General features: G+C 42.2%; 1 protein-coding gene across 4 annotated transcripts in view; it reads right to left on the bottom strand.

Annotated features, from left to right (window-relative positions):
- Positions 1-22,892, bottom strand: part of PRPF8 (pre-mRNA processing factor 8) — a 41,816-nt gene extending 18,924 nt beyond the window's left edge. The window contains exons 1-24 of one of the 4 annotated variants that reach the window (XM_037809160.1): positions 22,824-22,892; positions 22,510-22,620; positions 21,806-21,974; positions 20,652-20,816; positions 20,349-20,567; positions 20,004-20,216; positions 19,771-19,896; positions 19,580-19,685; positions 18,447-18,637; positions 18,196-18,315; positions 17,917-18,106; positions 17,659-17,778; positions 17,429-17,563; positions 16,938-17,067; positions 16,348-16,544; positions 16,017-16,223; positions 15,722-15,885; positions 15,441-15,567; positions 15,102-15,294; positions 14,633-14,820; positions 14,236-14,474; positions 13,883-14,029; positions 13,476-13,686; positions 13,162-13,278 (exon numbers count right to left, since the gene is read on the bottom strand). In XM_037809160.1, the coding sequence (XP_037665088.1) occupies positions 13,162-13,278; positions 13,476-13,686; positions 13,883-14,029; positions 14,236-14,474; positions 14,633-14,820; positions 15,102-15,294; positions 15,441-15,567; positions 15,722-15,885; positions 16,017-16,223; positions 16,348-16,544; positions 16,938-17,067; positions 17,429-17,563; positions 17,659-17,778; positions 17,917-18,106; positions 18,196-18,315; positions 18,447-18,637; positions 19,580-19,685; positions 19,771-19,896; positions 20,004-20,216; positions 20,349-20,567; positions 20,652-20,816; positions 21,806-21,974; positions 22,510-22,609 (3,774 nt within the window). In that variant the 5' untranslated portion in view covers positions 22,610-22,620; positions 22,824-22,892. Of the gene's footprint in view, positions 1-13,161; positions 13,279-13,475; positions 13,687-13,882; positions 14,030-14,235; positions 14,475-14,632; positions 14,821-15,101; positions 15,295-15,440; positions 15,568-15,721; positions 15,886-16,016; positions 16,224-16,347; positions 16,545-16,937; positions 17,068-17,428; positions 17,564-17,658; positions 17,779-17,916; positions 18,107-18,195; positions 18,316-18,446; positions 18,638-19,579; positions 19,686-19,770; positions 19,897-20,003; positions 20,217-20,348; positions 20,568-20,651; positions 20,817-21,805; positions 21,975-22,509; positions 22,621-22,803 lie in introns of those variants that run through there. The other 3 variants (XM_037809162.1, XM_037809161.1, XM_037809163.1) reach the window with 3 other exon arrangements.
- Between the last annotated feature and the right edge of the window lie 4,226 nt (positions 22,893-27,118).

Here is a 27,118-nt window from a genome sequence, read left to right as displayed (position 1 = left end):
TATGTTCTACAGGAAATTCATTTATCTTCTCTCTTAAACCTGCTCTTCTTAACTGTACTCTTCCAGTTGGCAGTACCAACACGCATCTAGTCACCTGTGCCAAAAACTGAACATTATTCTTGACTCCCCCCTTTCCTTCCACATCCCACCAAAATGAAGTTCTGCTGATTTTACCTGCTAGTTACTTACCAAATCTGTTCCTCATTCCTTACCTTCTACTTTCACTGCTCTCATCACTTTTTATCTCAACTTCTACAGGAGTTTCCCAAATCTAGTCTCCCATCCTATCCCTCTAAATCCATCTTTCCCACAGCTGGGAGAGTGAACCACCTGACACAGATATCTGAAAAAATCACTGCTGTCCTTAAGGCCTTACAGGATTCTTAATGAGGCAGGCAACACCCTCCATGATCTGGCTCTTGTCTATTTATCGAGCCTCGTCTCCTAACATTCCCAACTCCAAAATTTTACTCAATAAAAGCTGAATTTTTTATAGCCTCACATATACCATTCTAGTTACATCTTCATGCCTCCAGCTTAGGGAATGCCCTTCCTCATCTTCCTCATCACATGCCCCTCTTCCAGGAAGCCTTTCCTCTTCCTCTCCTTCTCCCTCTCCCAGACTGGGTGAAAGTCATCAACTCCAGTATTCCCACAGATTCCCAATAATACAACAGCTCTACAAATGCAACATTCTATTATAATTATCTGACGATGCATCTGTCTCTCCAACTAGACAGTAAGCTCAGTGAGGGCAGGCACTGGATCTTACATCCAATATGTACATAATGCCCTGAATACAGTAGCTATAAACAAATGCTAATGGAATGGATAAGTTAATAATGCCTGTTGTCTGATCCCTGGGGACAACAGACCAACCTAAAACAATTACTTTTTCTTTGCACTAAACTCCAAAAAAAAAACATCATGAGGAATTTTGAGTAAGGAATATTAAGACAATAAAACATATTCTTAACAGAAGCCTTACTAACAAGTATAAAGCATTCTGCATATGGTTATTTAAAGGAGCATGAAGGTCAGAATGAAAAGAAAATGTTAATAGCTAAATGTTATCCTAAGAGAAAGCAGGGAGGGAGGCGGGGCAAGATGGCAGACTGGTGAGCTGTAAGTTTTAGTTACTCCTCCAGGAAAGTAGGTAGAAAGCCAGGAACTGCGTGGACTGGACACCACAGAGCAATCTGTCTTTGGGCATACTTCATACAACACTCATGAAAATGTCGAACTGCTGAGATCAGCGAAATCTGTAAGTTTTTGCGGCCAGGGGACCCCCGCCCCTCCCTGCCAGGCTCAGTCCCGTGGGAGGAGGGGCTGCCGGCTCCGGGAAGGAGAAGGGAGAACTGCAGTGGCAGCCCTTATCGGAAACTCATTCTACTGATCCATACTCCAACCATAGATAGACTGAGACCAGACACCAGAGAATCTGAGAGCTGCCAGCCCAGCAGAGAGGAGACAGGCATAGAAAAAAAAAAAACAACACGAAAAACTCCAAAATAAAAGCAGAGGATTTTTGGAGTTCTGGTGAACACAGAAAGGGGAAGGGCGGAGCTCAGGCCTTGAGGCGCATATGCAAATCCCGAAGAAAAGCTGATCTCTCTCTGCCCTGTGGACCTTTCCTTAATGGCCCTGGTTGCTTTGTCTATTAGCATTTCAATAACCCATTAGATCTCTGAGGAGGGCCCTTTTTTTTTTTTTTTTTTTTAAATCCTTTTTTCTTTTTCTAAAACAATTACTCTAAGAAGCCCAATACAGAAAGCTTCAAAGAATTGCAATTTGGGCACGTCAAGTCAAGAGCAGAACTAAGAGAGCTCTGAGACAAAAGGCAATAATCCAGTGGCTGAGAAAATTCACTAAACACCACAACTTCCCAAGAAAAGGGGGGTGTCCGCTCACAGCCACCATCCTGGTGGACAGGAAACACTCCTGCCCATCGCCAGCCCCATAGCCCAGAGCTGCCTCAGACAACCCAGTGTGACGGAAGTGCTTCAAATTAACAGGCACACACCACAAAACTGGGCATGGACATTAGCCTTCCCTGCAACCTCAGCTGATTGTCCCAGAGTTGGGAAGGTGGAGCAGTGTGAATTAACAAAGCCCCATTCAGCCATCATTTCAGCAGACTGGGAGCCTCCCTACACAGCCCAGCAGCCCAGAACTGCCCTGGGGGGACGGCACTCACCTGTGACATAGCACAGTCATCCCTCAACAGAGGACCCGGGGTGCACAGCCTGGAAGAGGGGCCCACTTGCAAGTCTCAGGAGCCATACGCCAATACCAAGGACTTGTGGGTCAGTGGCAGAGACAAACTGTGGCAGGACTGAACTGAAGGATTAGACTATTGCAGCAGCTTTAAAACTCTAGGATCATCAGGGAGATTTGATTGTTAGGGCCACCCCCCCTCCCTGACTGCCCAGAAACACGCCCCACATACAGGGCAGGCAACACCAACTACACACGCAAGCTTGGTACACCAATTGGGCCCCACAAGACTCACTCCCCCACTCACCAAAAAGGCTAAGCAGGGGAGAACTGGCTTGTGGAGAACAGGTGGCTCGTGGACGCCACCTGCTGGTTAGTTAGAGAAAGTGTACTCCACGAAGCTGTAGATCTGATAAATTAGAGATAAGGACTTCAATAGGTCTACAAACCCTAAAAGAACCCTATCAAGTTCAGCAAATGCCACGAGGCCAAAAACAACAGAAAATTATAAAGCATATGAAAAAACCAGACGATATGGATAACCCAAGCCCAAGCACCCAAATCAAAAGACCAGAAGAGACACAGCACCTAGAGCAGCTACTCAAAGAACTAAAGATGAACAATGAGACCATAGTACGGGATATAAAGGAAATCAAGAAGACTCTAGAAGAGCATAAAGAAGACATTGCAATACTAAATAAAAAAATGGATGATCTTATGGAAATTAAAGAAACTGTTGACCAAATTAAAAAGATTCTGGACACTCATAGTACAAGACTAGAGGAAGTTGAACAACAAATCAGTGACCTGGAAGATGACAGAATGGAAAATGAAAGCATAAAAGAAAGAATGGGGAAAAAATTGAAAAAATCGAAATGGACCTCAGGGATATGATAGATAATATGAAACGTCCAAATATAAGACTCATTGGTGTCCCAGAAGGGGAAGAAAAGGGTAAAGGTCTAGGAAGAGTATTCAAAGAAATTGTTGGGGAAAACTTCCCAAATCTTCTAAACAACAAAAATACACAAATCATAAATGCTCAGTGAACTCCAAATAGAATAAATCCAAATAAACCCACTCCGAGACATATACTGATCACACTGTCAAACACAGAAGAGAAGGAGCAAGTTCTGAAAGCAGCAAGAGAAAAGCAATTCACCACATACAAAGGAAACAGCATAAGACTAAGTAGTGACTACTCAGCAGCCACCATGGAGGCAAGAAGGCAGTGGCACGATATATTTAAAATTCTGAGTGAGAAAAATTTCCAGCCAAGAATACTTTATCCAGCAAAGCTCTCCTTCAAATTTGAGGGAGAGCTTAAATTTTTCACAGACAAACAAATGCTGAGAGAATTTGCTAACAAGAGACCTGCCCTACTGGAGATACTAAAGGGAGCCCTACAGACAGAGAAACAAAGAAAGGACAGAGAGACTTGGAGAAAGGTTCAGTACTAAAGAGATTTGGTATGGGTACAATAAAGGATATTAATAGACAGAGAGGAAAATATGGCAAACATAAACCAAAGGATAAGATGGCCGATTCAAGAAATGCCTTCACAGTTATAACGTTGAATGTAAATGGATTAAACTCCCCAATTAAAAGATATAGATTCGCAGAATGGATCAAAAAAAATGAACCATCAATATGTTGCATACAAGAGACTCATCTTAGACACAGGGACACAAAGAAACTGAAAGTGAAAGGATGGAAAAAAATATTTCATGCAAGCTACAGCCAAAAGAAAGAAGGTGTAGCAATATTAATCTCAGATAAAATAGACTTCAAATGCAGGGATGTTTTGAGAGACAAAGAAGGCCACCACATACTAATAAAAGGGGCAATTCAGCCAGAAGAAATAACAATCGTAAATGTCTATGCACCCAACCAAGGTGCCACAAAATACATGAGAGAAACACTGGCAAAACTAAACGAAGCAATTGATGTTTCCACAATAATTGTGCGAGACTTCAACACATCACTCTCTCCTATAGATAGATCAACCAGACAGAAGACCAATAAGGAAATTGAAAACCTAAACAATATGATAAATGAATTAGATTTAACAGACATATACAGGACATTACATCCCAAATCACCAGGATACACATACTTTTCTAGTGCTCACGGAACTTTCTCCAGAATAGATCATATGCTGGGACATAAAACAAGCCTCAATAAATTGAAAAAGATTGAAATTATTCAAAGCACATTCTCTGACCACAATGGAATACAATTAGAAGTCAATAACCATCAGAGACTTAGAAAATTCACAAATACCTGGAGGTTAAACAACACACTCCTAAACAATCAGTGGGTTAAAGAAGAAATAGCAAGAGAAATTGCTAAATATATAGAGACGAATGAAAATGAGAACACAACATACCAAAACCTATGGGATGCAGCAAAAGCAGTGCTGAGGGGGAAATTTATAGCACTAAACGCATATATTAAAAAGGAAGAAAGAGCCAAAATCAAAGAACTAATGGATCAACTGAAGAAGCTAGAAAATGAACAGCAAACCAATCCTAAACCAAGTAGAAGAAAAGAAATAACAAGGATTAAAGCAGAAATAAATGACATAGAGAACAAAAAAACAATAGAGAGGATAAATATCACCAAAAGTTGGTTCTTTGAGAAGATCAACAAGATTGACAAGCCCCTAGCTAGACTGACAAAATCAAAAAGAGAGAAGACCCATATAAACAAAATAATGAATGAAAAAGGTGACATAACTGCAGATCCTGAAGAAATTAAAAAAATTATAAGAGGATATTATGAACAACTGTATGGCAACAAACTGGATAATGTAGAAGAAATGGACAATCTCCTGGAAACATATGAACAACCTAGACTGACCAGAGAAGAAATAGAAGACCTCAACCAACCCATCACAAGCAAAGAGATCCAATCAGTCATCAAAAATCTTCCCACAAATAAATGCCCAGGGCCAGATGGCTTCACAGGGGAATTCTAGCAAACTTTCCAGAAAGAACTGACACCAATCCTACTCAAACTCTTTCAAAACATTGAAAAAAAGGGAACACTACCTAACTCATTTTATGAAGCTAACATCAATCTAATACCAAAACCAGGCAAAGATGCTACAAAAAAGGAAAACTACCGGCCAATCTCCCTAATGAATATAGATGCAAAAATCCTCAACAAAATACTTGCAAATCGAATCCAAAGACACATTAAAAAAATCATACACCATGACCAAGTGGGGTTCATTCCAGGCATGCAAGGATGGTTCAACATAAGAAAAACAATCAATGTATTACAACACATTAAAAACTCGAAAGGGAAAAATCAATTGATCATTTCAATAGATGCTGAAAAAGCATTTGACAAAATCCAACATCCCTTTTTGATAAAAACACTTCAAAAGGTAGGAATTGAAGGAAACTTCCTCAACATGATAAAGAGCATATATGAAAAACCCACAGCCAGCATAGTACTCAATGGTGAGAGACTGAAAGCCTTCCCTCTAAGATCAGGAACAAGACAAGGATGCCCGCTATCACCACTGTTATTCAACATTGTGCTGGAAGTGCTAGCCAGGGCAATCCGGCAAGACAAAGAAATAAAAGGCATCCAAATTGGAAAAGAAAAAGTAAAACTGTTATTGTTTGCAGATGATATGATCTTATATCTAGAAAACCCTGAGAAATCAACGATACAGCTACTAGAGCTCATAAACAAATTTAGCAAAGTAGCGGGATACAAGATTAATGCACATAAGTCAGTAATGTTTCTATATGCTAGAAATGAACAAACTGAAGAGACACTCAAGAAAAAGATACCATTTTCAATAGCAACTAAAAAAATCAAGTACCTAGGAATAAACTTAACCAAAGATGTAAAAGACCTATACAAAGAAAACTACATAACTCTACTAAAAGAAATAGAAGGGGACCTTAAAAGATGGAAAAATATTCCATGTTCATGGATAGGAAGGCTAAATGTCATTAAGATGTCAATTCTACCCAAACTCATCTACAGATTCAATGCAATCCCAATCAAAATTCCAACAACCTACTTTGCAGACTTGGAAAAGCTAGTTATCAAATTTATTTGGAAAGGGAAGATGCCTCGAATTGCTGAAGACACTCTAAAAAAGAAAAACGAAGTGGGAGGACTTACACTCCCTGACTTTGAAGCTTATTATAAAGCCACAGTTGCCAAAACAGCATGGTACTGGCACAAAGATAGACATATAGATCAATGGAATCGAATTGAGAATTCAGAGATAGACCCTCAGATCTATGGCCGACTGATCTTTGATAAGGCCCCCAAAGTCACTGAACTGAGCCATAATGGTCTTTTCAACAAATGGGGCTGGGAGAGTTGGATATCCATATCCAAAAGAATGAAAGAGGACCCCTACCTCACCCCCTACACAAAAATTAACTCAAAATGGACCAAAGATCTCAATATAAAAGAAAGTACCATAAAACTCCTAGAAGATAATGTAGGAAAACATCTTCAAGACCTTGTATTAGGCGGCCACTTCCTAGACTTTACACCCAAAGCACAAGCAACAAAAGAGAAAATAGATAAATGGGAACTCCTCAAGCTTAGAAGTTTCTGCACCTCAAAGGAATTTCTCAAAAAGGTAAAGAGGCAGCCAACTCAATGGGAAAAAATTTTTGGAAACCATGTATCTGACAAAAGACTGATATCTTGCATATACAAAGAAATCCTACAACTCAATGACAATAGTACAGACAGCCCAATTATAAAATGGGCAAAAGATATGAAAAGACAGTTCTCTGAAGAGGAAATACAAATGGCCAAGAAACACATGAAAAAATGTTCAGCTTCACTAGCTATTAGAGAGATGCAAATTAAGACCACAATGAGATACCATCTAACACCGGTTAGAATGGCTGCCATTAAACAAACAGGAAACTACAAATGCTGGAGGGGATGTGGAGAAATTGGAACTCTTATTCATTGTTGGTGGGACTGTATAATGGTTCAGCCACTCTGGAAGTCAGTCTGGCAGTTCCTTAGAAAACTAGATATAGAGCTACCATTCGATCCAGCGATTGCACTTCTCGGTATATACCCGGAAGATCGGAAAGCAGTGACACGAACAGATATCTGCACGCCAATGTTCATAGCAGCATTATTCACAATTGCCAAGAGATGGAAACAACCCAAATGTCCTTCAACAGATGAGTGGATAAATAAAATGTGGTATATACACACGATGGAATACTACACGGCAGTAAGAAGGAACGATCTTGTGAAACATATGACAACATGGATGAACCTTGAAGACATAATGCTGAGCGAAATAAGCCAGGCACAAAAAGAGAAATATTATATGTTACCACTAATGTGAACTTTGAAAAATGTAAAACAAATGGTTTATAATGTAGAATGTAGGGGAACTAGCAGTAGAGAGCAATTAAGGAAGGGGGAACAATAATCCAAGAAGAACAGATAAGCTATTTAACGTTCTGGGGATGCCCAGAAATGACTATGGTCTGTTAATTTCTGATGGATATAGTAGGAACAAGTTCACAGAAATGTTGCTATATTATGTAACTTTCTTGGGGTAAAGTAGGAACATGTTGGAAGTTAAGCAGTTATCTTAGGTTAGTTGTCTTTTTCTTACTCCCTTGTTATGGTCTCTTTGAAATGTTCTTTTATTGTATGTTTGTTTTCTTTTTAACTTTTTTTTTCATACAGTTGATTTAAAAAAGAAGGGAAAGTTAAAAAAAAAAAAAAGAAAAGAAAAACAAGGGGAAAAAAAAGATGTAGTGCCCCCTTGAGGAGCCTGTGGAGAATGCAGGGGTATTCGCCTACCCCACCTCCATGGTTGCTAACATGACCACAGACATAGGGGACTGGTGGTTTGATGGGTTGAGCCCTCTACCATAAGTTTTACCCTTGGGAAGATGGTTGCTGCAAAGGAGAGGCTAGGCCTCCCTATATTTGTGCCTAAGAGTCTCCTCCTGAATGCCTCTTTGTTGCTCAGATGTGGCCCTCTCTCTCTGGCTAAGCCAACTTGAAAGGTGAAATCACTGCCCTCCCCACTACGTGGGATCAGACACCCAGGGGAGTGAATCTCCCTGGCAACGTGGAATATGACTCCCGGGGAGGAATGTAGAACCGGCATCGTGGGACGGAGAACATCTTCTTGACCAAAAGGGGGATGTGAAAGGAAATGAAATAAGCTTCAGTGGCAGAGAGATTCCAAAACGAGCCGAGAGGTCACTCTGGTGGGCACTCTTACGCACACTTTAGACAACCCTTTTTAGGTTCTAAAGAATTGGGTAGCTGGTGGTGGATACCTGAAACTATCAAACTACAACCCAGAACCCATGAATCTCGAAGACAGTTGTATAAAAATGTAGCTTATGAGGGGTGACAATGGGATTGGGAAAGCCATAAGGACCACACTCCACTTTGTCTAGTTTATGGATGGATGTGTAGAAAAACAGGGGAAGGAAGGAAACAGACAAAGGTACCCAGTGTTCTTTTTTACTTCAATTGCTCTTTTTCACTCTAATTATTATTCTTGTTATTTTTGTGTGTATGCTAATGAAGGTGTCAGGGATTGATTTAGGTGATGAATGTACAACTATGTAATGGTACTGTAAACAATCGAAAGTACAATTTGTTTTGTATGACTGCGTGGTATGTGAATATATCTCAATAAAATGATGATTAAAAAAAAAAAAAAAAAACAGGGGAAGGAAACAAACAGACAAAGGTACCCAGTGTTCTTTTTTACTTCAATTGCTCTTTTTCACTCTAATTATTATTCTTGTTATTTTTGTGTGTGTGCTAATGAAGGTGTCAGGGATTGATTTAGGTGATGAATGTACAACTATGTAATGGTACTGTAAACAATCGAAAGTACGATTTGTTTTGTATGACTGCGTAGTATGTGAATATATCTCAATAAAATGATGATTAAAAAAAAAAAAAAAAAAGAAAGCAGGGAGCAGTGACTTTTTAAACCTTGCAAACACTTAAGTACAGACACAGTTAACAAATCTTCTGACTATTCTTTCTAAATTCCAGATGACCATAGTTGGGCCTTTGAAGCAACTGAAATGGGAAATAATTACTGAGATAGTCTGCTTTCCAACAGATCTCTACACTACTGATTAAAAGATTAGCTATGTGCAAGATTTTTCCATAAACCTACAACCTGTTCTAAAAAAACAAAAAAAAAAAAAACAATTACGACCACTTGAGGTAAAATGCACATGCACCTAGCACATTATTAAGAAAATTATCGGTATACTTTAATTGAATCTAAATCTCAACTTAGGAGAGTATATTCTGGCTTCCTGGAGTTGGGATGAAATGGATATGTCTTATGCTGATTTTCTTGTATACAGAGTTGAAGAACTGCATATTTTCTCCTAATTCTCTATGCTCAAAAAATCAAGGCAAACTCTCATTCTTCTTTATCATCAATTATCTTCCTCCCCTCTTCTGTTTCCTTACCATTTCTAATCTCGTTTTTCACCAATTGAATTCCTTCCTTGCTTGCACCTTTTGGCTGAGAAATTCCTCTCTTTGACTTGTTATCAAAATTGTGCTTACCAGGAAGCAGAGTACCTAAGTAATGTTGACTGCACCATTAACATGAATAATAAAAACTGGCTTAAGCGGTACTTCTAAAGAAAACTACTGGTGGAGGATGCTGAAATGATGGCAGAGTACAAGTTCCAGGAATCAGTCCTTCCACCAAAATACCTATTTAAGTGGCAGAAAATGTCTGAATCAACTATTTTGAAACTCCAGAGTATAGCAGAACACTGTGTGGCATCCAGGGAAGAGCTGGAGGAAGAGGCTGGAAAATTGCGATAAACACCAGGGAATTTCACTGTCAGTGCAGGGGCTACCATCCCCCAAGCCCAACCATGTGGCAGGAAGCAGTGGGGACAGCAGCCTGGGCTCCTGGGGCAGCTTGTGGGCACCAGGGTGGCCCATAAGGACCTAGTTCTCCAAAATCCAGAGTTGTGTGCTCTGATCACTGATGACTGCTTTTGATCAGCTACTTCAGGACTCTGGGGGGGCCAGTTCTAAGGGCAGTCATTATTATAACCCCCCTAAGGGAAAAGCCTCAGAGGAGTCTTAAAGAGGCAGAACTTTTTTTTCCCTCTTTTTCTATATCCTATTCCGGAGCAAAAAATAGTTTGTAAAAGTCATAGATTGATGGCTCTAGCCGTCAACAACAAAAATCACCTAGCAATCCCACAGGAGTGCTGAATATTGTTAACGTAATACTCAGAATGTCCACTTCTCAACAAAAAAATTACAAAACACAAATAAATAGGAAAGTATGGCCCATTCATTTAAATCACCTATCTTAAATATATTCAATAAGCTGAAGGAATCCATTACAAAGAACTAAAGGAAATTAAGAAAACATTGTCTGAACAAAATAAAGAGATGGAAATTATAAAAAGGAACCAAACAGAAATTTTGGAGCTACAAAGTACAGTAATGGAAATACAGAACTCATTAGACATTATCCTGCAGATAGACAGAAGAGTCTCAAGACAACAAGAAAACTGAAATTATCCAGTGTGAGGAGCAGGAAGAAAAAACAATAAAGAAAATGAAGAGAGTCTGAGGAACCTGTGGAATACCACCAAGCATAGCAACACATGCTATCACTGGAGTCCTAGAAGGACAAGAGATAAAGAGGCAGAAAAAGTATTTGAAGAAATAATGACTGAAAAAACTTCCCCAAACTGATGAAAGACATGAATATACACATCCAGGATGATCAGTGAACTCCAAGCAGGATAGACTCTACCAGATCTACACCAAGACACATTAGAGTGAAACTGTCAAAATCCAAAGAGGATCTTGAAAGCAGCAAGAGAAGCAACTTGTCACAAAGGGATCCCTGATAGGATTAACAGCAGATTTCTCAAGAGAAACAGAAGGCCAGAAGACAGTGGGATGGCATATTTAAAGTCCTTAAAGAAAAAAACTGTCAACCAAGATTTCTATATCTGGGAGTTCATTATCAAAAGACTTGCCCTACAAGAAATGCCAAAGGTAATACTTCAAGCTGATAAAAAAAATGACACTAGACAGAACTGAAGTCATATGAGAAAAAAAGAACATTGGTAAAGGTAACTACATAGGTAAATATAAAATCCTGTATATATAAAAACACTTGCATATATAAACACTTATATAAAATATAAAATCCTACATAAATAAAAACACTTACATAAAATCCTGTATATTTAAAAACACTGTAAATATAAAAACACTTTTGGTTTGTAACTGCTTTTCCCCCCATATGACTTAACAGGCAAATAGGCAAAATAAAAATCTATGTTAATGGACATATAATGCATAAAGAGGTAATCTAAGACAATAACAACATAAAGGGGGAGGACGGAGATTATAGGAGTAGAACATTTGTATAGTATACTGAAACTAGGTTGGTGCTAGTCAAACAAAATTATTAGTTTAACACCAAATATCTATCTGATAAGAGTTTAAAATCCAGACTATATAAAGCACTACAACTCAACAAGAGAACAAACCCAATTAAAAAATGGGCCACAGATTTGAATAGACATTTCTCTAAAGAAGATATTCAAATAACCAGTAAGTATATGAAAAGATTCTCAACATCATTAGCCATTTAGAGAAATGCAAATTAAAACTATGAGATACCACTTCACATCCACTAGGATGCCTATTACTAAAAAAACAAAAAATAACAAGTGTTGGCAAGGATGCAGAGAAACAGGAACCCTTGTATACTGTTAGTGGGAATGTAAAATGATACAACCACTGTGGAAAACAGTTCAGCAGCTCCTAAGAAAATTAAACATAGAATTACCACTCCTAGGTATATATCCAAAAGAACTGAAATCAAGGACTTGTACAGATATTTGTACACCATTGTTCACCATAGCATTATCCACAATAACCAAACGGCAGAAGCAACCCAAGTGTCCATCAAACAGATGAATGCATACACAAAATGTGGTATATCCATGCAATGGAGCATTATGCAGCCACAAAAAGAAGCGAAGTGCTGGTACACGCTACAACATGGATGAACCTTGAAGACGTTAAGTGAAATCAGCCAGGCCCCAAAAAACAAATATTGTATGATTTCTCTTATACAGAATAAGCAAATTCTTTATTTGACTTAGAATAAGCAAATTTATAGAGACAGAAAGCAGAATAGTGGTTACCAGGCCTGAGGAGAGGAAAGAATGGGGAGTTACTGTTAATGAGTATTAAGTTTTGCTACGGGATGATGAAAATAGTCTAGACATAGAAAGTTACAAAGTATTGTCAATGTACTTAATGTAAAAGAATTACCTACCTAAAATGATTTTTGTTATGTTTATTTTACCACAATTAAAAATAATAAATTAATAAAAAAACTATAGATGTAGAAATAACTGTTTGCCCTCTTTAGCACAGAAATGACACTATGCTAAAGAGCAGTGCCCTGGCTATAGATCACAGGTCTCTACTAATGCATAGAATAGTGTCTGGTACATAAAAAATAATCCAAAAATACACTGAAAAAATGAAAAGGGATATATAAATAATAAAAAAAATAACTTGGAATAAACTTTACAGGAAATGTGGGGGGTGGAGGAAGAGGTGAGCTATATGACTTGGACAATAAGCCATTGGGAAGATACAAAATTAATGCTTTTTGTTTAAATTAAAGAATTCAACTTCTACTCTGCCATTATTTAGTCACAACTGCACCACAGGCTGCAGAATTCTTATAGGGAACACTCAAAAAATAACCATGAATTGACCTGACACTCTAAACTGCTGTATCATAAACGATGGCGACCAGTACACCGAGCAAAGCTGGGAAGAAAGGAGAGAAACCCAGGTATGAGTTGAAAGGAATGTGAAATGGGCAGAGGACACAAAGGAAACTGGGACGAATGCCTCATGTACCTTGGTGAAGGTGGTAGAGCCAGAGGCCATCAGAATCTGACGCACACGGTTGTGGAAGCGCTGCATTGACTCATCGTCCACCCGCAGGAAACACTGAGCTGTCCGCTCCTTAGTAACCTAAACACAAGGTCAATGTTAATTTGTTTTTGGAATTGCCACAGGACCAAGGACCAACTCTGACCACCACTGAGCCTTACGCAACCAACAAGGCTCAACTCATGATTATGAAAAGGTGTAGCTCTGTTCCTCACCCCCTTTTACCCTGGAGGTGCAGGAGTGGTAATGCTACTCCTAACCCCCTCCCTAGGATGTACCTCATTCTGTAGATTCCAGACCCCATCCTTGTGGGTGAACTCCTCATAGCTGGTACGGCATTTGGGCAAGATGCGGCACTCAAAGCCACACATGTTGAACAGCAAGTTCGGGTTGTCCTTACTGTACACGGACACAAAGCTGTTCTCCCACTGAACTGTAGTCACTGACCGTGGCAGACGGTTCTTGATGTCCCAGAACACTGCCCGACCTCTGCCCACAAACAACATATGGTCACATCAGTCTCCTGGGAAGAACATTCCTTCAAAGGCCACGCTGATCACATCCCCTCAGAGCTATACTCCTCCCATCCTCCCACCAAGGAACAACTCCATAATTTCCCATTAACTGCTCTTGGGGTCCCTCAGGCTGATGTTCTTCTAGCTCCCACACCCCATCTTAGACTCACAAGTTGACATCATGCTTCATGAGGCGCATGCGGGCATCTCGGGGCCAGCACTTCTTGTTATTATAGCCCACGATGTTTTCATTGTTGGGGTCAGGGTGCTCTGTCAGGTAACGCTGGATTAGGTCCCGAGCTTCATCTGCTGTGAACCTATACCAGGCAAGGTGCATTGCTGAGGCTCAAACATACTGGGATCTAATGAGAGACCTAAAGCTCTAAATAAAGAGGCCTCCCATACCCTACTCACAGGACTCCATTCCATTTTAGAAGCCCAACCCCAGCAGCAAACCAAACAAGGCACAACTGCTTTCAGAAGCAGTGCATATACTTCAGAGAGAAGCTACGCAAGCCCTCACCTGAAGAAAATATGGATGCGATCTATGTATCTGCAGAAGAGACGTATGGGGTGGGCAGCCTCAGTGGCTATGTCCTGGAAACTGAGAAAGTCATTTGGCATCTGTGGGGGCCCAGCCATCTCACTGGCCCGGTGCAGTCCCAGTACAAGCAAGTCCATCACTAGACCATAGTACTGTACAATGAATGAGGCAAACTGGAGGCCTCTAATGATCCCATATGAATTCGTATGATTCATGTCCTAGAAAGAAAAAATGACGAACTCTTAACAACCCACGGCCATGTCTCAGGCTTCTTCAGGGACCGTACTCTTTTCTCCTCCCCTCAGCAAACCCTAATCCAATGGGCCAGACACTTCCCCCCAAACTCCTTGCTACCCTGCCCCACCCCCCTAGACACCTTGTAGTTAATGACAACGTTGTTCTTGGCTGTCATGTAATCAGCTATGTTGTGGTCCACAATAAGTCTCAGCAGCCTATTAAGCAGGGTCAAGTCGATCTTTTCATACATCTTCTCAAAGCGTGATTCCAGCATGACATTGCATTCGCCCTCACTTGTCTCCCACACATCCTGCAGATTATTGATGCCTGAGGAGGAGGCAAGAGAGTTTTGCAGCAGGTTACTAATTCCTCGGGACCTAGTGCCAACAGTGGCTATTGTCATATTCCATAACTCAATCCCACTACCACTCTATGTATTCACCTGGATTGCCAGGTGTGCCAACTTTGATCAGTTTAACGTCAACGCTACTTCCTTGTTACCATGCAGCAAAAGAGTTAAACTAATCACGCCGCCTGGTTGGGAATTCTGATGAAGACACCAACTCACCCCACTTCCTGGGTGGGGGGCAATCCCAAAAAGGTTTTACCTTGACACCACTTGTAAACAAGCAGAGGAGGTGGTTCTGTGTCAGCAGGCTTGATCCAGGGTGGGAAAAGGCGGCGCTTGTCAGCTTCATACCACAGGTACTGGTCCAGGTAGGCATCAGTTATCTTCTCCAAGGGCTCCACATCATAGACTGGCACTAGATGGCTATAGAGATCCATGAACTCAATGCCCACCTGTGGGACAGGGAAGCTGGCTCACACCAATCTACCAATCGCCTGAGGCAATCTGCCACTCTCAGTAACATGAATGAAAGCCAAAGCAAACAAGTAATGTGGGGGTGGGGGGTGGGGGGTGCTTTGGGGAGGCATATCTCACTCACTTCCTTAAAGGCTCTCTGTGTGAGGAGGTGACGCTTGATGCGGGACAATGCCTCATGGGGGTTGTCATAGGCTTGTTCGATCAGACCAAGTTCCTCCCTCTGAGACTGGTTTAACCGAGACTTCACACTGACAAAGCAACAGGAAAGGTGAATAGGAAAACCATGAGGAAGTCAAACTTGCAAAGGACTCAGGCTAAACCTTCTTTCTTTGGACTCAGACGATTAGTCCATTCCCAACCCTGCTGCCTCCCCAACAGAAACCTATCTACCCTACTCCCTACCTGTAAGCTTCCTTGAGCCGCTCCAAGGCCAAGATGAGCAACTTGGTGTCATGTTTGTAGGAAAGTGGAGGAAATGGGATGGGCGAGAACCTACGGCTTTCCAACCAATGCACAGTGGTGGTATACACCGCCACTGCTTCCTCTGCTGTGATGTAAGGACCATCCTGCATAAGTGGATATGATAATTAGCTTCCCACTATAACCCAATACCCCAGGAAAACCGTGGTCCCAATTCTGCAGTCCATCCTCTTGGCCACTCCACTCCCAAAACCCAGGCAAGCCTACTCTGCCCAACCTTCAGGTAGTTGTGCTGCCGCTCCTGTTCTGCCTTTAGGTAAAGCCGGGTAAGGCGCCCCAGGTTCTTTTTACAAACAGTCTTGTCCACAGTGGCTCCACGACGGATCCGTTCTCGATTGTAGTGGGCAGTGTTGGTCCACCAGTCAGCCTTGGCCTTCACATAGCGAAGGATCATATTCTCTATGGGTGTTGGCAGCCCAGGGACCTGAAAGAACAAAGGCAGAGTGAGAGAGTGATGGCAGCCAGATGGCTTCCTAAGAGATGCTGGAGGTAATAATCCTAACCCCAGTCAGATGGTTGTACATGTCTCCCAGGAGTGGGGAACCCACCTTCCAAGGAATGTTGGCCTTCCAGCAGCGCCAGGCTTCACTGAGGTGCTGCAGAATTGTTCGGGCCTTGTTCTGTTTGATCCCCTCAGGCATCATATCGAGAATGTCATGCATCACAGCTGCCCGAAGCTCCAGGTCAAAATGTGACTCTACTCGCTGCTTTGTCACTGTCTTTGCCACCCCCTTCGAGTGTCGGCCTAGAAGTTATGGAGTGGCCCAAGTTATGGATTCCTTGCTTTTCGTAAAGGTTTGTACCTTCATGCCCCTTCACTAACCACAATTACAATAAAATCAGTAAGTATTAAGAAAGCGTCTATAAGCCCAGAACACAAAGGCAAGCTACCTCAGACGTTCACAACTATGCTTCTGAAGATTCTGATTTCTGTGGGTCCATGAGATCATCAAGGCCCCAGGGGAAAGCCCAAGGAAAGAGGACACTAGGTCAGCCTCATTTGAGAATGGGACTTGGAGGAAGTCCAGTAGGCAGAGGTTCTCATAGACTCAAACAAGGATTTGGAGTAGACAGAAAAACACATCATCTACCCTTTGAAATGATAAAGGAAGAAACTGACATACAGAAAACCACTCACCTTCAAACTGCCGGGCCAGGAGGTTGCCCAGCCATCGCTCCAACAAAGGGGTGATGCCACGCATGAAAAACAGCCAGACCCGCCAGCCAGCAGCCCAGAAGCCACAGCCAGGGCCCTTCCCTACAGGTCCCTATGATCCCAAGCAGAAATCAAGAACACAAGTTAGCAATTTATCTAAATGACAGAAAACTGGGCAGAAGTGGGGCAGGAGAAATGCATGTATGGCATTGGAGGGAGAAGAAAAGGAGCAACTCTGGGGTCTCAACACCTGAAACAGGTGGTAAATGAGAAACTTCAGGGCAGAAACCAGGAACTGAGAGTCTCTGACTGGACTTAAAAATAGGTTTTGGGGGAAATGGTGAAATTCACAAAATGAAGGCAGAATTGACACACTTAGAGCTTCTCTCGGAATAGGCCCTTGGAAAGAGCCCAGACTAGATGGAAAAATGAAATGGATCTGAGGAAATGAGTCTGCAGGGACAGGGTCTCACCGTATTGAAGCGATAATAGATGAGATGCTTCAGGTCCTTGCACATGCGAATCTGTCGCATCAGCTTGTATTTGTATCGGTACATGCCTGTCAGCTGCCCCACATGAGCGAATATGTACTGCAATCCATCTGCCAGCTGCAACACAATTGCTCCTATCAGGCCCTGAGCTTCTCTACCAGCTTCTCTATCAGCTTCTCTACCTGGGCATGGATCAGGATACCTAGCCTCACCTGGAAGGCATCCACATTGCCCAATCGATACTGCACATGACTGTCCACCACCAACTTAGTTAAGCGCAGAACTTCTCGACAAAGATGGAAAGCATTCCCAAAACGAGATTTCTTTCTTTCCTGGTGGAGATGTCAAGGACAGAAAGAACATTAATTAGCAACGGCCCTGACCAGATCTATGCCTTGCTCAGGAGACACAGCAAAATTAAACATCTATTCCTCAAATCCAGGAGACCCCTAAGGTCCCAGTGCAAGCACCTTGGTGGTGAGCGTCTTGACAGGCTTGAGGTTGAAGTTGTAGTCCAGGTGCAGGTAGTTGAGGTTTTTACGGTGAATGAGAAGGTTCAGCATGTTGTAGCCCTGGCGACAAACCTGTAGCCCCACCTCCACCCAGTCCAGCTTTGTGGACTGAAAGAATTTGGTGGCTTTGAAGGAGCGGAACAGATACCTGGAGTGGAAATAAAAAGAAGGGTAGAATTAGCCTACAGGTTATCTTTGGAACAGAAGAAATCTGAGCAGAGGCCAGAGATACCTTACCTTTTCTTTTGGGCCTTAGGGGGCCGGTGCTTGAGGGCATTCAGCACATAATACTTAAGCAGCTTCTGGTAGGAGACCCTCACCTTCACAGGCTGCCCAGCAGGACAATGCTCCCGATACCTGGGAAAATAAGCCCAGCAAATCTTGGCCAATCTCTCCTTTCAGGCACCCTGATAAAGGCTGCATGGCAACCCCATAGGAGTCTTTTCTCCTTTATATCCACTACCATCCTCCCAAGGGGAAGCTTTTACCAGTTCTTGACAAGGGGTATGTCCAGGGCCCGGCGAGTACGACCAGAGCGTAGATTGAAGGGCCGTGGGGCCCAAAGCAGAGCAATGCCATTGGCTGTATTGTCTGTGTACAAAGGTGTGTCCTTCAGGAAAGGCTCCACAAACTCGGGGAGCTCAAACTCTTCATCATCGTCTGGCAACGGTTCCTGGCTCTGAAATAACAACACCCAAGAGTTTAGCTCTTCTTGAAGTGGGCAAAGACTTGCAATAAAAGAGAAACCCTCTGAGGACAGGCACAGTGGCTACAACTGTCATGGAAACTTGGTTACCTGACGAGAAGCCCTAAAGGGCCTGGGCAAAGGGGACCAAGGGAGCAGAGAACAAGCCAAGGCTAACCAGGAAAGCAAGCATCACTAATCACATCCAAACTGGCTCACCACCAAAAGGTCTCCCAAAGGAGCCCAAATGCCATAGGAGGTAGACACTGCAATCACCTCCTGCCCAAGCTCCAAAAACTGGGCTTAGAGATTTAAATTTTTTCATACGAAGAACACACTGGCACATGGATGAACCTTAAAAACATTAAACTAAGTGAAAGATGTCAGTCACAAAAGAACAAATATTACATGACTCCATTTTTAAGAGATGCCCAGAACAGACAAACCTATAGGAGGAAAAGTAAATTAATGGTTGCCAGAGGCTGGGGAGGTTGGGGAAAAACAGAGTGACTACTAATGGGCACAGGGTTTCTTCTGGGGGTGAATGTTCTAAAACAGACTGTGGTGATGGTTGTACAAGTTTGAACATACGTACTAAAAACCATTGAATTGTACACTTTAAATGGGTGAATTGTATGGTATGCAAACTATAGCTCAATGAAGACGAAATTAAAAAAAAAGACCACTACCACAATGGAAACAGACCAGAAAAGACTACAGAAAGAGCCCAGAAGGAGTAATAATAAAGCCCAGATGGATCATCACAGAAACCAAGGTTCTATCAATAACCTGGTCTGAGTCAGTTGCTGAACTCTCAAATTAGCTAACAGCTCAAGGGAAACACTTAGGATGGAAAACAGGTCTACCTCTAACACCTCAGTCAAGCTCAGGAAAATTTCTCTTGCAAGAGCTGAGGTCAGGTGCCCTTCCTCTCACCTTAACAGAGTGCCTATGGGAGATTGGGTTGATCAAAGGATCAAAGTAGAAAGCCGGCAAATCAGGATCCTCCGTTTTGATGAATACAACATTAGGAGTGTGGTACCTAAAATGAAAGTAAAAGTCAGTCAAAGATCTCCTGTCCAAACTAACTGTGTTCTCCTGTCCCAGCTGTGTTCTGGCTTTCTCACCAGGTGAGGTGGACATGGTGTGGAAGGTTGTTGTACAAGTAAGGAAAAGCAATCTTGTATTCAGTGCGGATAGGCTGCCGGATAATGATTTTGTTAATATCATTGAATTCATTCCAGTCTTCATCTCTAGAATACAAAACCAAGGATGAGCATATTAATTTGGAAGTTATACTGGACAAAAAGTAGATTTTACTCAACCCAAGGAACCTAAAATCCTACTTTCTCCAACTTACTGTAGGTTGATGTCTCGAACAAGAGGTTCAAATTTGGGGCCTCCAGGAATGGCCATATTGAGTGCCTTGGAGGTAAAGAAGGCCTTCAGATCAAAAAGATAGAAGTAGTTGTCATCTACCAAATCTGTCAGGAGCTGATTGGCCAGACGGTAGAGAGTGGACATCATGGGCAGTGTGAACTGCCAGCGTTGGTAAGTGGAGCCATTCACATACCTAGGGGAAAAAAAAAGAGGAAGCCTGAGTCAGGAGTTATTCTAGCTAGCTAAGCCACACCACCTACTGCTTTCCAGGTATTCATCTGTGTTTATAAACTCTCAAGAAATGATACCTCCACCCATCACTCACTTCCTGCTGTCCCTCAATGGCTGGTGGTCATAGAACCAGTCCAACACAGGGGCATCCTCTTCAGGGTCCAGCTCTAGCTGAATGGCTTCCAGTGGCTCAACATCTAGGATGTTGTCAGCATAGTCCAAGGGTGGCTCTTCATCATCAAAAGGGGGGAAACGCATCCTCTTGAAATGCCTCCTGTCTCTCTTTTCTCGACGCATCATAATCCACATTGACCTGGAAGCCAGAAATGTTACATAATGGTTCCTACCCACTGCACCCAACTACCACCACCACAAACCATATTCCACCCCTTCTCACCCCCACTGGGATATGTAGACAGGCTCAATGACCCAGGGAATCTCATTGACAAAAGAAATGGCTCCAGTGATGTGGTAAAGCACAGGGACATCCCGAATCTGCTCCCAAGGCATAGGCATGTTCTCCAGCAGCTTGAGGACTGCATGGGGCATGTACTTTAGAGCACTGCAGTATTAGGAAGAAAAGAGAAGGTAATTAGGCATGATAAGTGTTCTGCTCCTGTTCTATGCCAAGGAGACACACAGTATCACAATACCAAATTCTACAGAAAACCCTGCCTTACAGTTCTTCCATGACTAGGAACCCTGCCCCACCCCACCCCTCCAACTTCACCTTGTATACCGCTTCCTCTTACATTCCACAGTCTCACAATACTGGGTTATCAGTCCCTCCAAATCAATACCTTCTTGTCTAGCTTCCAGGCTGTCTCACATTCTCTGTACGACACCACCCCCCCACCCCGCAAAATGATGATAAAATAGTCATCATACTTTACTGTAACTATTTGTTTCATGTCTGTCATACCATTAGACCATAAGCTCCACAAAGGCAGAGATCTTTACTGCCTTGTTCACTGTTATGGCCCAAGAATAGTTCTCAAAAAATAGTTTTGAAATAAAAAGAATTTCCATGGCTGGCTTAGACCAGTTCATTAAGTGGCTTACATTTCTGACTTCAAATGAGACACATTTCAAAGGCTAAGGCCTCTGTACCTGTACTCACCCACCTTGGGACCAAAGAAACACAAAAGTACAGAGTCCTCAGAGTTCGATATCCCAAATCTCAGAACTCTGATCATTGAGAATGTATCCACAGTGCAGCCAGAATGAGCAAAGTCTCCCTCTCTGGGCTTTAACCCATTCAGAGAGACATCTGAAGAAAAGTGAGAGCAGCAACAGAAGAAATGAAAGCTTCAGTACCAGATCAGGAAGAAAAATCAGAACCAAAAAGAATATAACCAGAAGCCTTGAAAATTATCACAGAATCCCAAAGAATCTGAAAATTCTGTAAACCACTGAGATGGGTTATCATTGTACCATCTGGTTCCATAATGATGGAGCAGCTATCTGGTCTATCTATAGGACTGCAACCTATGGGATAGGGAGAAAGAAAGAAGCCAAACTCCAATGAATTAATTCCAGGGTGTTCCTTACCCCAAGTAGACCCTTTTGTCATGCCGAAACTTCCTGTTGGTCATGTCTCCATGGTCTCGAATGATCTTTCTGACATGTTCTGGAGGCATGTCTTCCTTCTGAGCATCCACAAATCCAAATTTCCGCTTTTCTGCATAGCGCTTGGCCTGCAATTGCTGCCATTTTCGGGCTACAAAGGCACCCTCAGTTAAAGGACTGTGCACCCTTAGCCTAATCATCCCCACCTTTTGCCCTAGGGTAACCTGCTATCAGGGCCAGCGAAAGAGGGGCAGGGCATCCAGCAGGGAGTGTGAGAACTCTTGATCTCCCCATGTAGAAGGACCACTCCCCCGCTAAACCTCTGCCACTTTACTCTGCTTCATTTTCTTCTTCATCACACTTACCTGACATTACGCTACAGATTTCTAATTTTTTTTTATTATTAATTTCCCTCACTATAATTTAACCCCTATAAGGGCGTGACGACTAGTTCATCGCTATTGTATCCCAAGCGCTTGATCAGCACCTGCCAATAGTAGGCACTTAAAAAGCAATCGATTAGTTGAAAAAAAATAAATGGGGCTAATGGGGGGGGGGTGGGCAAAAAACAGGAGAGGCTGACCTGCCAAAACGGGGAGCTGGAATTCGAACCCGCTTCCGCGCACGCGCACACCCGCCCGCACGTCTCTAGGCCCGCACGCGCAGGTCCCGCACTCGCTCCTCACCTTTCTCCTGCAGCTTCTCTTCCGACATATAGTCTGGCAGCGGGGCGAGAGGGCCGGGCACGGGGTTACCCGGCCCTCGATAAGGAAATACTCCGGCCATGCCCGGAGAATCTGGGGAGTGGCAGGAGAGAAAAATCAACCAGAAGTCGGGGCCCACAACAGGAGCCGCACGAACGCTCTTCTGAGGCCCTCTACCCTTGCTACACTCTCGCCTGGCTCAGGGAGCACCCACTCGGGCCGGCCCAACCTTTCCCGCCGCTCCGCCCGACTCCACCCCGCGTCCCGCAGTCCTACCCTTAAAGCCCACCACGCACCCCCACAGCCTCTCTCAGAGACCGCTGCTTTACCGCAACACAATGGCGGCAAGTATATGTCCGCTCCGCGTTCCAAACAGGAAGTGCGCAAACGGGCTTTAGCGGTTAATCCAATAGGCGCCGACATCGTCGGATGGATTAGAGAGCGCACCAATTAAAGTTGCATAGTCGGCGGAGGGGGCGGGGCCATGTGCGGAAAGGCTTTGAACGCGAGGAGAGGTAGTAGGGGTAGGGGCACATCCCGACTTCTACAAGTCAGAGTCGGTTACGGGCTACTGGCCAGCCTGGTCAGGAGAGAAGACCAAAGTTCTCCGAGTTTTAATAAATTAAAAAAAAATTGCTCGTTGTTTTACCACAACGAGACACCATTTCACACCCATTGGAGTGGCTACTAGTAAAGAAAACGAAAAATAACTGCCGTAAAGGATGTGGAGAAATCGAAACAGTATTGTTGATTGGAATGTATAATGGTGCAGTCAGTGTGAAAAACAGTTTGGCGATTCTTCAGAAAGTTAACGATAGAATCACCATATGCCCCAGCAATCCCACTTATAAGTATATACCCAAGAGAACTGAAAGCAGGAACTCAAGCAGACATTTGCACACTGATGTTCGTAGCGGCATTATTCACAGTTGTCAAATGATGGAAGCAACTCAAGTGTCCGTCAACAGATAAATGGTATAAGCATCATGTGCTGTAACATGTAATGAAATTTTTTTCAGTCCTAAAAGAAATGAAGTTCTGATACTTGCTACAACATGTATGAACCTTGAAGACATGGCATGAAGTGAAATAAGTCAAGCACAAAAGGGCAAATATTGTATGATCTCACTTACATGAAATAAGCAGAATACGCATACCCGTGAAGTCAGAAACTAGAACATGGGTTACCAGGAAGGGGAGTGGGGAGTTGAAGTTTAATTGGTAGTGAGTTTCTGTTTGGGGTGATGGAAAAGTTTTGGAAATGGATGATGGGGATGGAGGTGCAATTTGGGGTGTGTAATTAACACTGAATTTTATATTCGAGAAGGGGTAAAAAGGGAAATTTTAGGTTGTATATAAGTTAGCACACACACATACACAAACCTGTAGAACTACAACACAAAGAGAGAGACCTAATGTAAACAGTGAGCTAAAGTTAAAAACTTAATATTATAAAAGTTTCATGAATTACAACAAAGGTACCAAACTAATGCAAAATGTTGTTAATAGGCAAGAATGTGTGTGTGAGGGGGGAGTATATGAGAACTTTCTGTATGATGTTTCTATAAACCTAAAACTGCGCTAATAAAAAAAAAGTATACTTTTTAAATCTATTCTCATAAATGCAGACTTGAGATGCAGAACTATAGGTCAATCAGTCCTTTATTCATGCATTCATTCATTCAGCCATCAACCATTGAGTGCCACAAAGTACCAGGGGTTGGGGATACATAGCAGGGGAGCAGAAAACCTCAAGCTCTCACCGAGTTCACAAGGCAGTGGGGAAAGCAGACAACAAACCTGATAATTACGGTGCAGTGTGATGGGAGCTCCCGGGCCAGGCACTTAATCCTACCCGTGGAGTCAAGGAGGAGTTAGTCAATGAACTTAGAAAAAGAAAGGCCATGAGAAACTCCTTTGCTGGATGTCTTTTCTCCCCTCAAGCTACACCCCTCTGTTCTCTCTCTGGCAATGATTTTTATTATACCATGGGGTAAATAATGGACACCCTATAAAAGTTTCTGGAGTCCCTCAAGCTCTGCCTATGTCCTGCTGCCTGAATTGCTCTCCACCTCCTGCCTCTTGCTCTGTCCTTTACACTATTTCTGGATACAACTTTGAATGCAACTCAGTCAACAAGCAGGTTTATAGTGGAGGATGTGAAAGACATGTAACCCACACAGTCTCTCAATCTAGTTGGGAATTTAGGACTCAAACGAAATAAGTAGAGGAAAATGTAAGAGTTCAGGCAAGTGCTAGTTGGTGTTGGAGTTTCATACAGTTCAAAAAAAGAAGAGAATTATTAAAGGGGAGTTGGCAGGATGCGAATGATTTGATAGGAATAAAGGGAGGGAGGGAAAAGGAATCCCAGGTGATGAGAACTGTTAGAGTAAGAGTTTAGAAAGAGGCATGAACTTGGCATGCTCTGAGAAGAGTGAGGAGACCCATCATCATCAACTTTGTCATTGTTATTGTCATTATTATTATGTAGTTAAGTCTTTAACATCTGTATAAGCTTCACTGTGTGACAGGCGTTGTTCTAAGCACTGTTGAAATCCAAATACAGTCTGCAATTTCTTTAATAGTATTGCACCAATGTCAATTTCCTGGTTATCAAAACCAGTCATACGGTGATTACCTAAGAAGTTATTAGGCTGGGCAAAGGGTACATGGAAATTCTTTTTTTAACAGCATTATTGAGATATAATGTACAAATCTTAAAGTTCACTCATTTAAAGTGTAGAATTCCATGGGTTTTTAGTACATTCACAGAGCTGTGCAATCATCATCACTTTCTAGTTCATCATCCCCAAAAGAAGCTTTTTATCTTTTAGCACTCACACTATTTCCTCCCCACTCCTAACCTCCAGCCCTAGGCAACCAGTAATCTACTTTCTGTCTCTATAGATTTCATCTATTCTGGATTGTTCATGTAACAATATCATACAATATGTGGTCTTTTGTGACTGGCTTCTTTCACTTAGCATAATGTTTTTAAGGTTCATTCTTGTTATAGCATGTGTCAGTACTTCATTCCTTTTTATGACCAAATAATACCTCATTGTACAGAATGGATGTTGTTTATCCATTCATTAGTTAGACTTTTGGGTTGTTTCTACTTTTGGGCTATTATGAATAATGTTGCTATGAACATTTGTATACAAGTTTTTGCATGGACATATGTCTTCATTTCTCCTGGGCATATACCTAGGAGTGAAATTGCTGGGTCATGTGGTTATTCCATGTTTAAACTTTGAAGAACTTCCAGATGGTTTTCCAAAGTAGTTGCACAATTTTACATTTCCTCCAGTAATTTATGAGGATTCCAATTTACGCAGCCTCACTGTGATGGTTAACTTCATGTGTCAGCGTGGCTAAATTATGGTACCTAGTTGTTTGGTCAAGCAAGCACTGACCTCATTTTTACTGTGAGGCTATTTCATGGATTTAAATCATTAGTCATTGATTGCATCTATGGCTGATTGCATCTGCAGTTAACAAAGAAGATTGCCTTTGACAATGAGAGAAATCTCCTCATCCAATCAGTAAAAGGCCTTAAAGGGAGAACTGATGATTGCAGCAGTCAGAGAGAATAATTTCTCTCTCTACTCCAGACAGCCAGCTTCTGGGAGATTCATTGTCACTTTCATTGGCATTCCCAACCTGCAGCTTCTCACCTTCATTGACCTTCAACTTGCAACCTGCCCTACAGAATTTGGATTACCAATCCCCATGGTCATGTGAGCCAATTCCTGTAATAAATCGCTTAATATTTATATATGTATATCCTGCTGGTTCTGTCTCTTGAGAACACTGACTAATATACTCACCAATATTTGTCATTGCCTAGTTTATTTATTTATTTTACTTTATTTTTTACAGCAGTTGTAGCTTTACAGAAAAATCATCCAGAATAAATCAACTCTTGATTTCTGGACTCTCAGTTCTATTCCAATGATCTGTATGTCTATTTTTAGTTTCCCAGGGTTGCTGTCATAAAGTACCACAAACTGGGTGTGTTAAAATAACAAATTTATTCTCTCATAGTTCTGGAGACTAGAGGTTTGAAATACATAAATGTGTCAGCAGGGCCATGCTCTCTCTGAGGGCTTTAGGGGAGGACTCTTCCTTGCCTCTTCCTAGCTTCTGGAAGTCACTGGCAAACCTTGACATTCCTTGGCTTGTGGCAGCATGACTCCAATCCCTGCCTCTGTCTTCCCGGTGCTGTCTTCCCTCTGTATGTCTCCATCATCGCATGGGGTTCTCCTCTCTGTGTCTGCGTCTCTTCTCCGCTTCTTATAAAGACACCAGCCATATTAGATTAGGGCCCACCCCATTTAGTAGGATCTCAACTTAATTGCATCTTCAAAGACTCTATTTCCAAATAAGGTCACATCCACAGGTACAAGGGGTTAGTATGTCAACATATCTTTTTTTTTTTTTTTCCTTTTTTTTTATCATCATTTTATTGAGATATATTCACATACCACGCAGTCATACAAAACAAATCGTACTTTCGATTGTTTACAGTATCATTACATAGCTGTACATTCATCACCTAAATCAATCCCTGACACCTTCATTAGCACAC

This window comes from Choloepus didactylus, chromosome 18, assembly GCF_015220235.1.
Source record: "Choloepus didactylus isolate mChoDid1 chromosome 18, mChoDid1.pri, whole genome shotgun sequence".
In the NCBI taxonomy this organism is placed as follows: Eukaryota; Metazoa; Chordata; class Mammalia; order Pilosa; family Megalonychidae; genus Choloepus; species Choloepus didactylus.
This window is presented reverse-complemented; position numbering and strand designations above follow the sequence as displayed.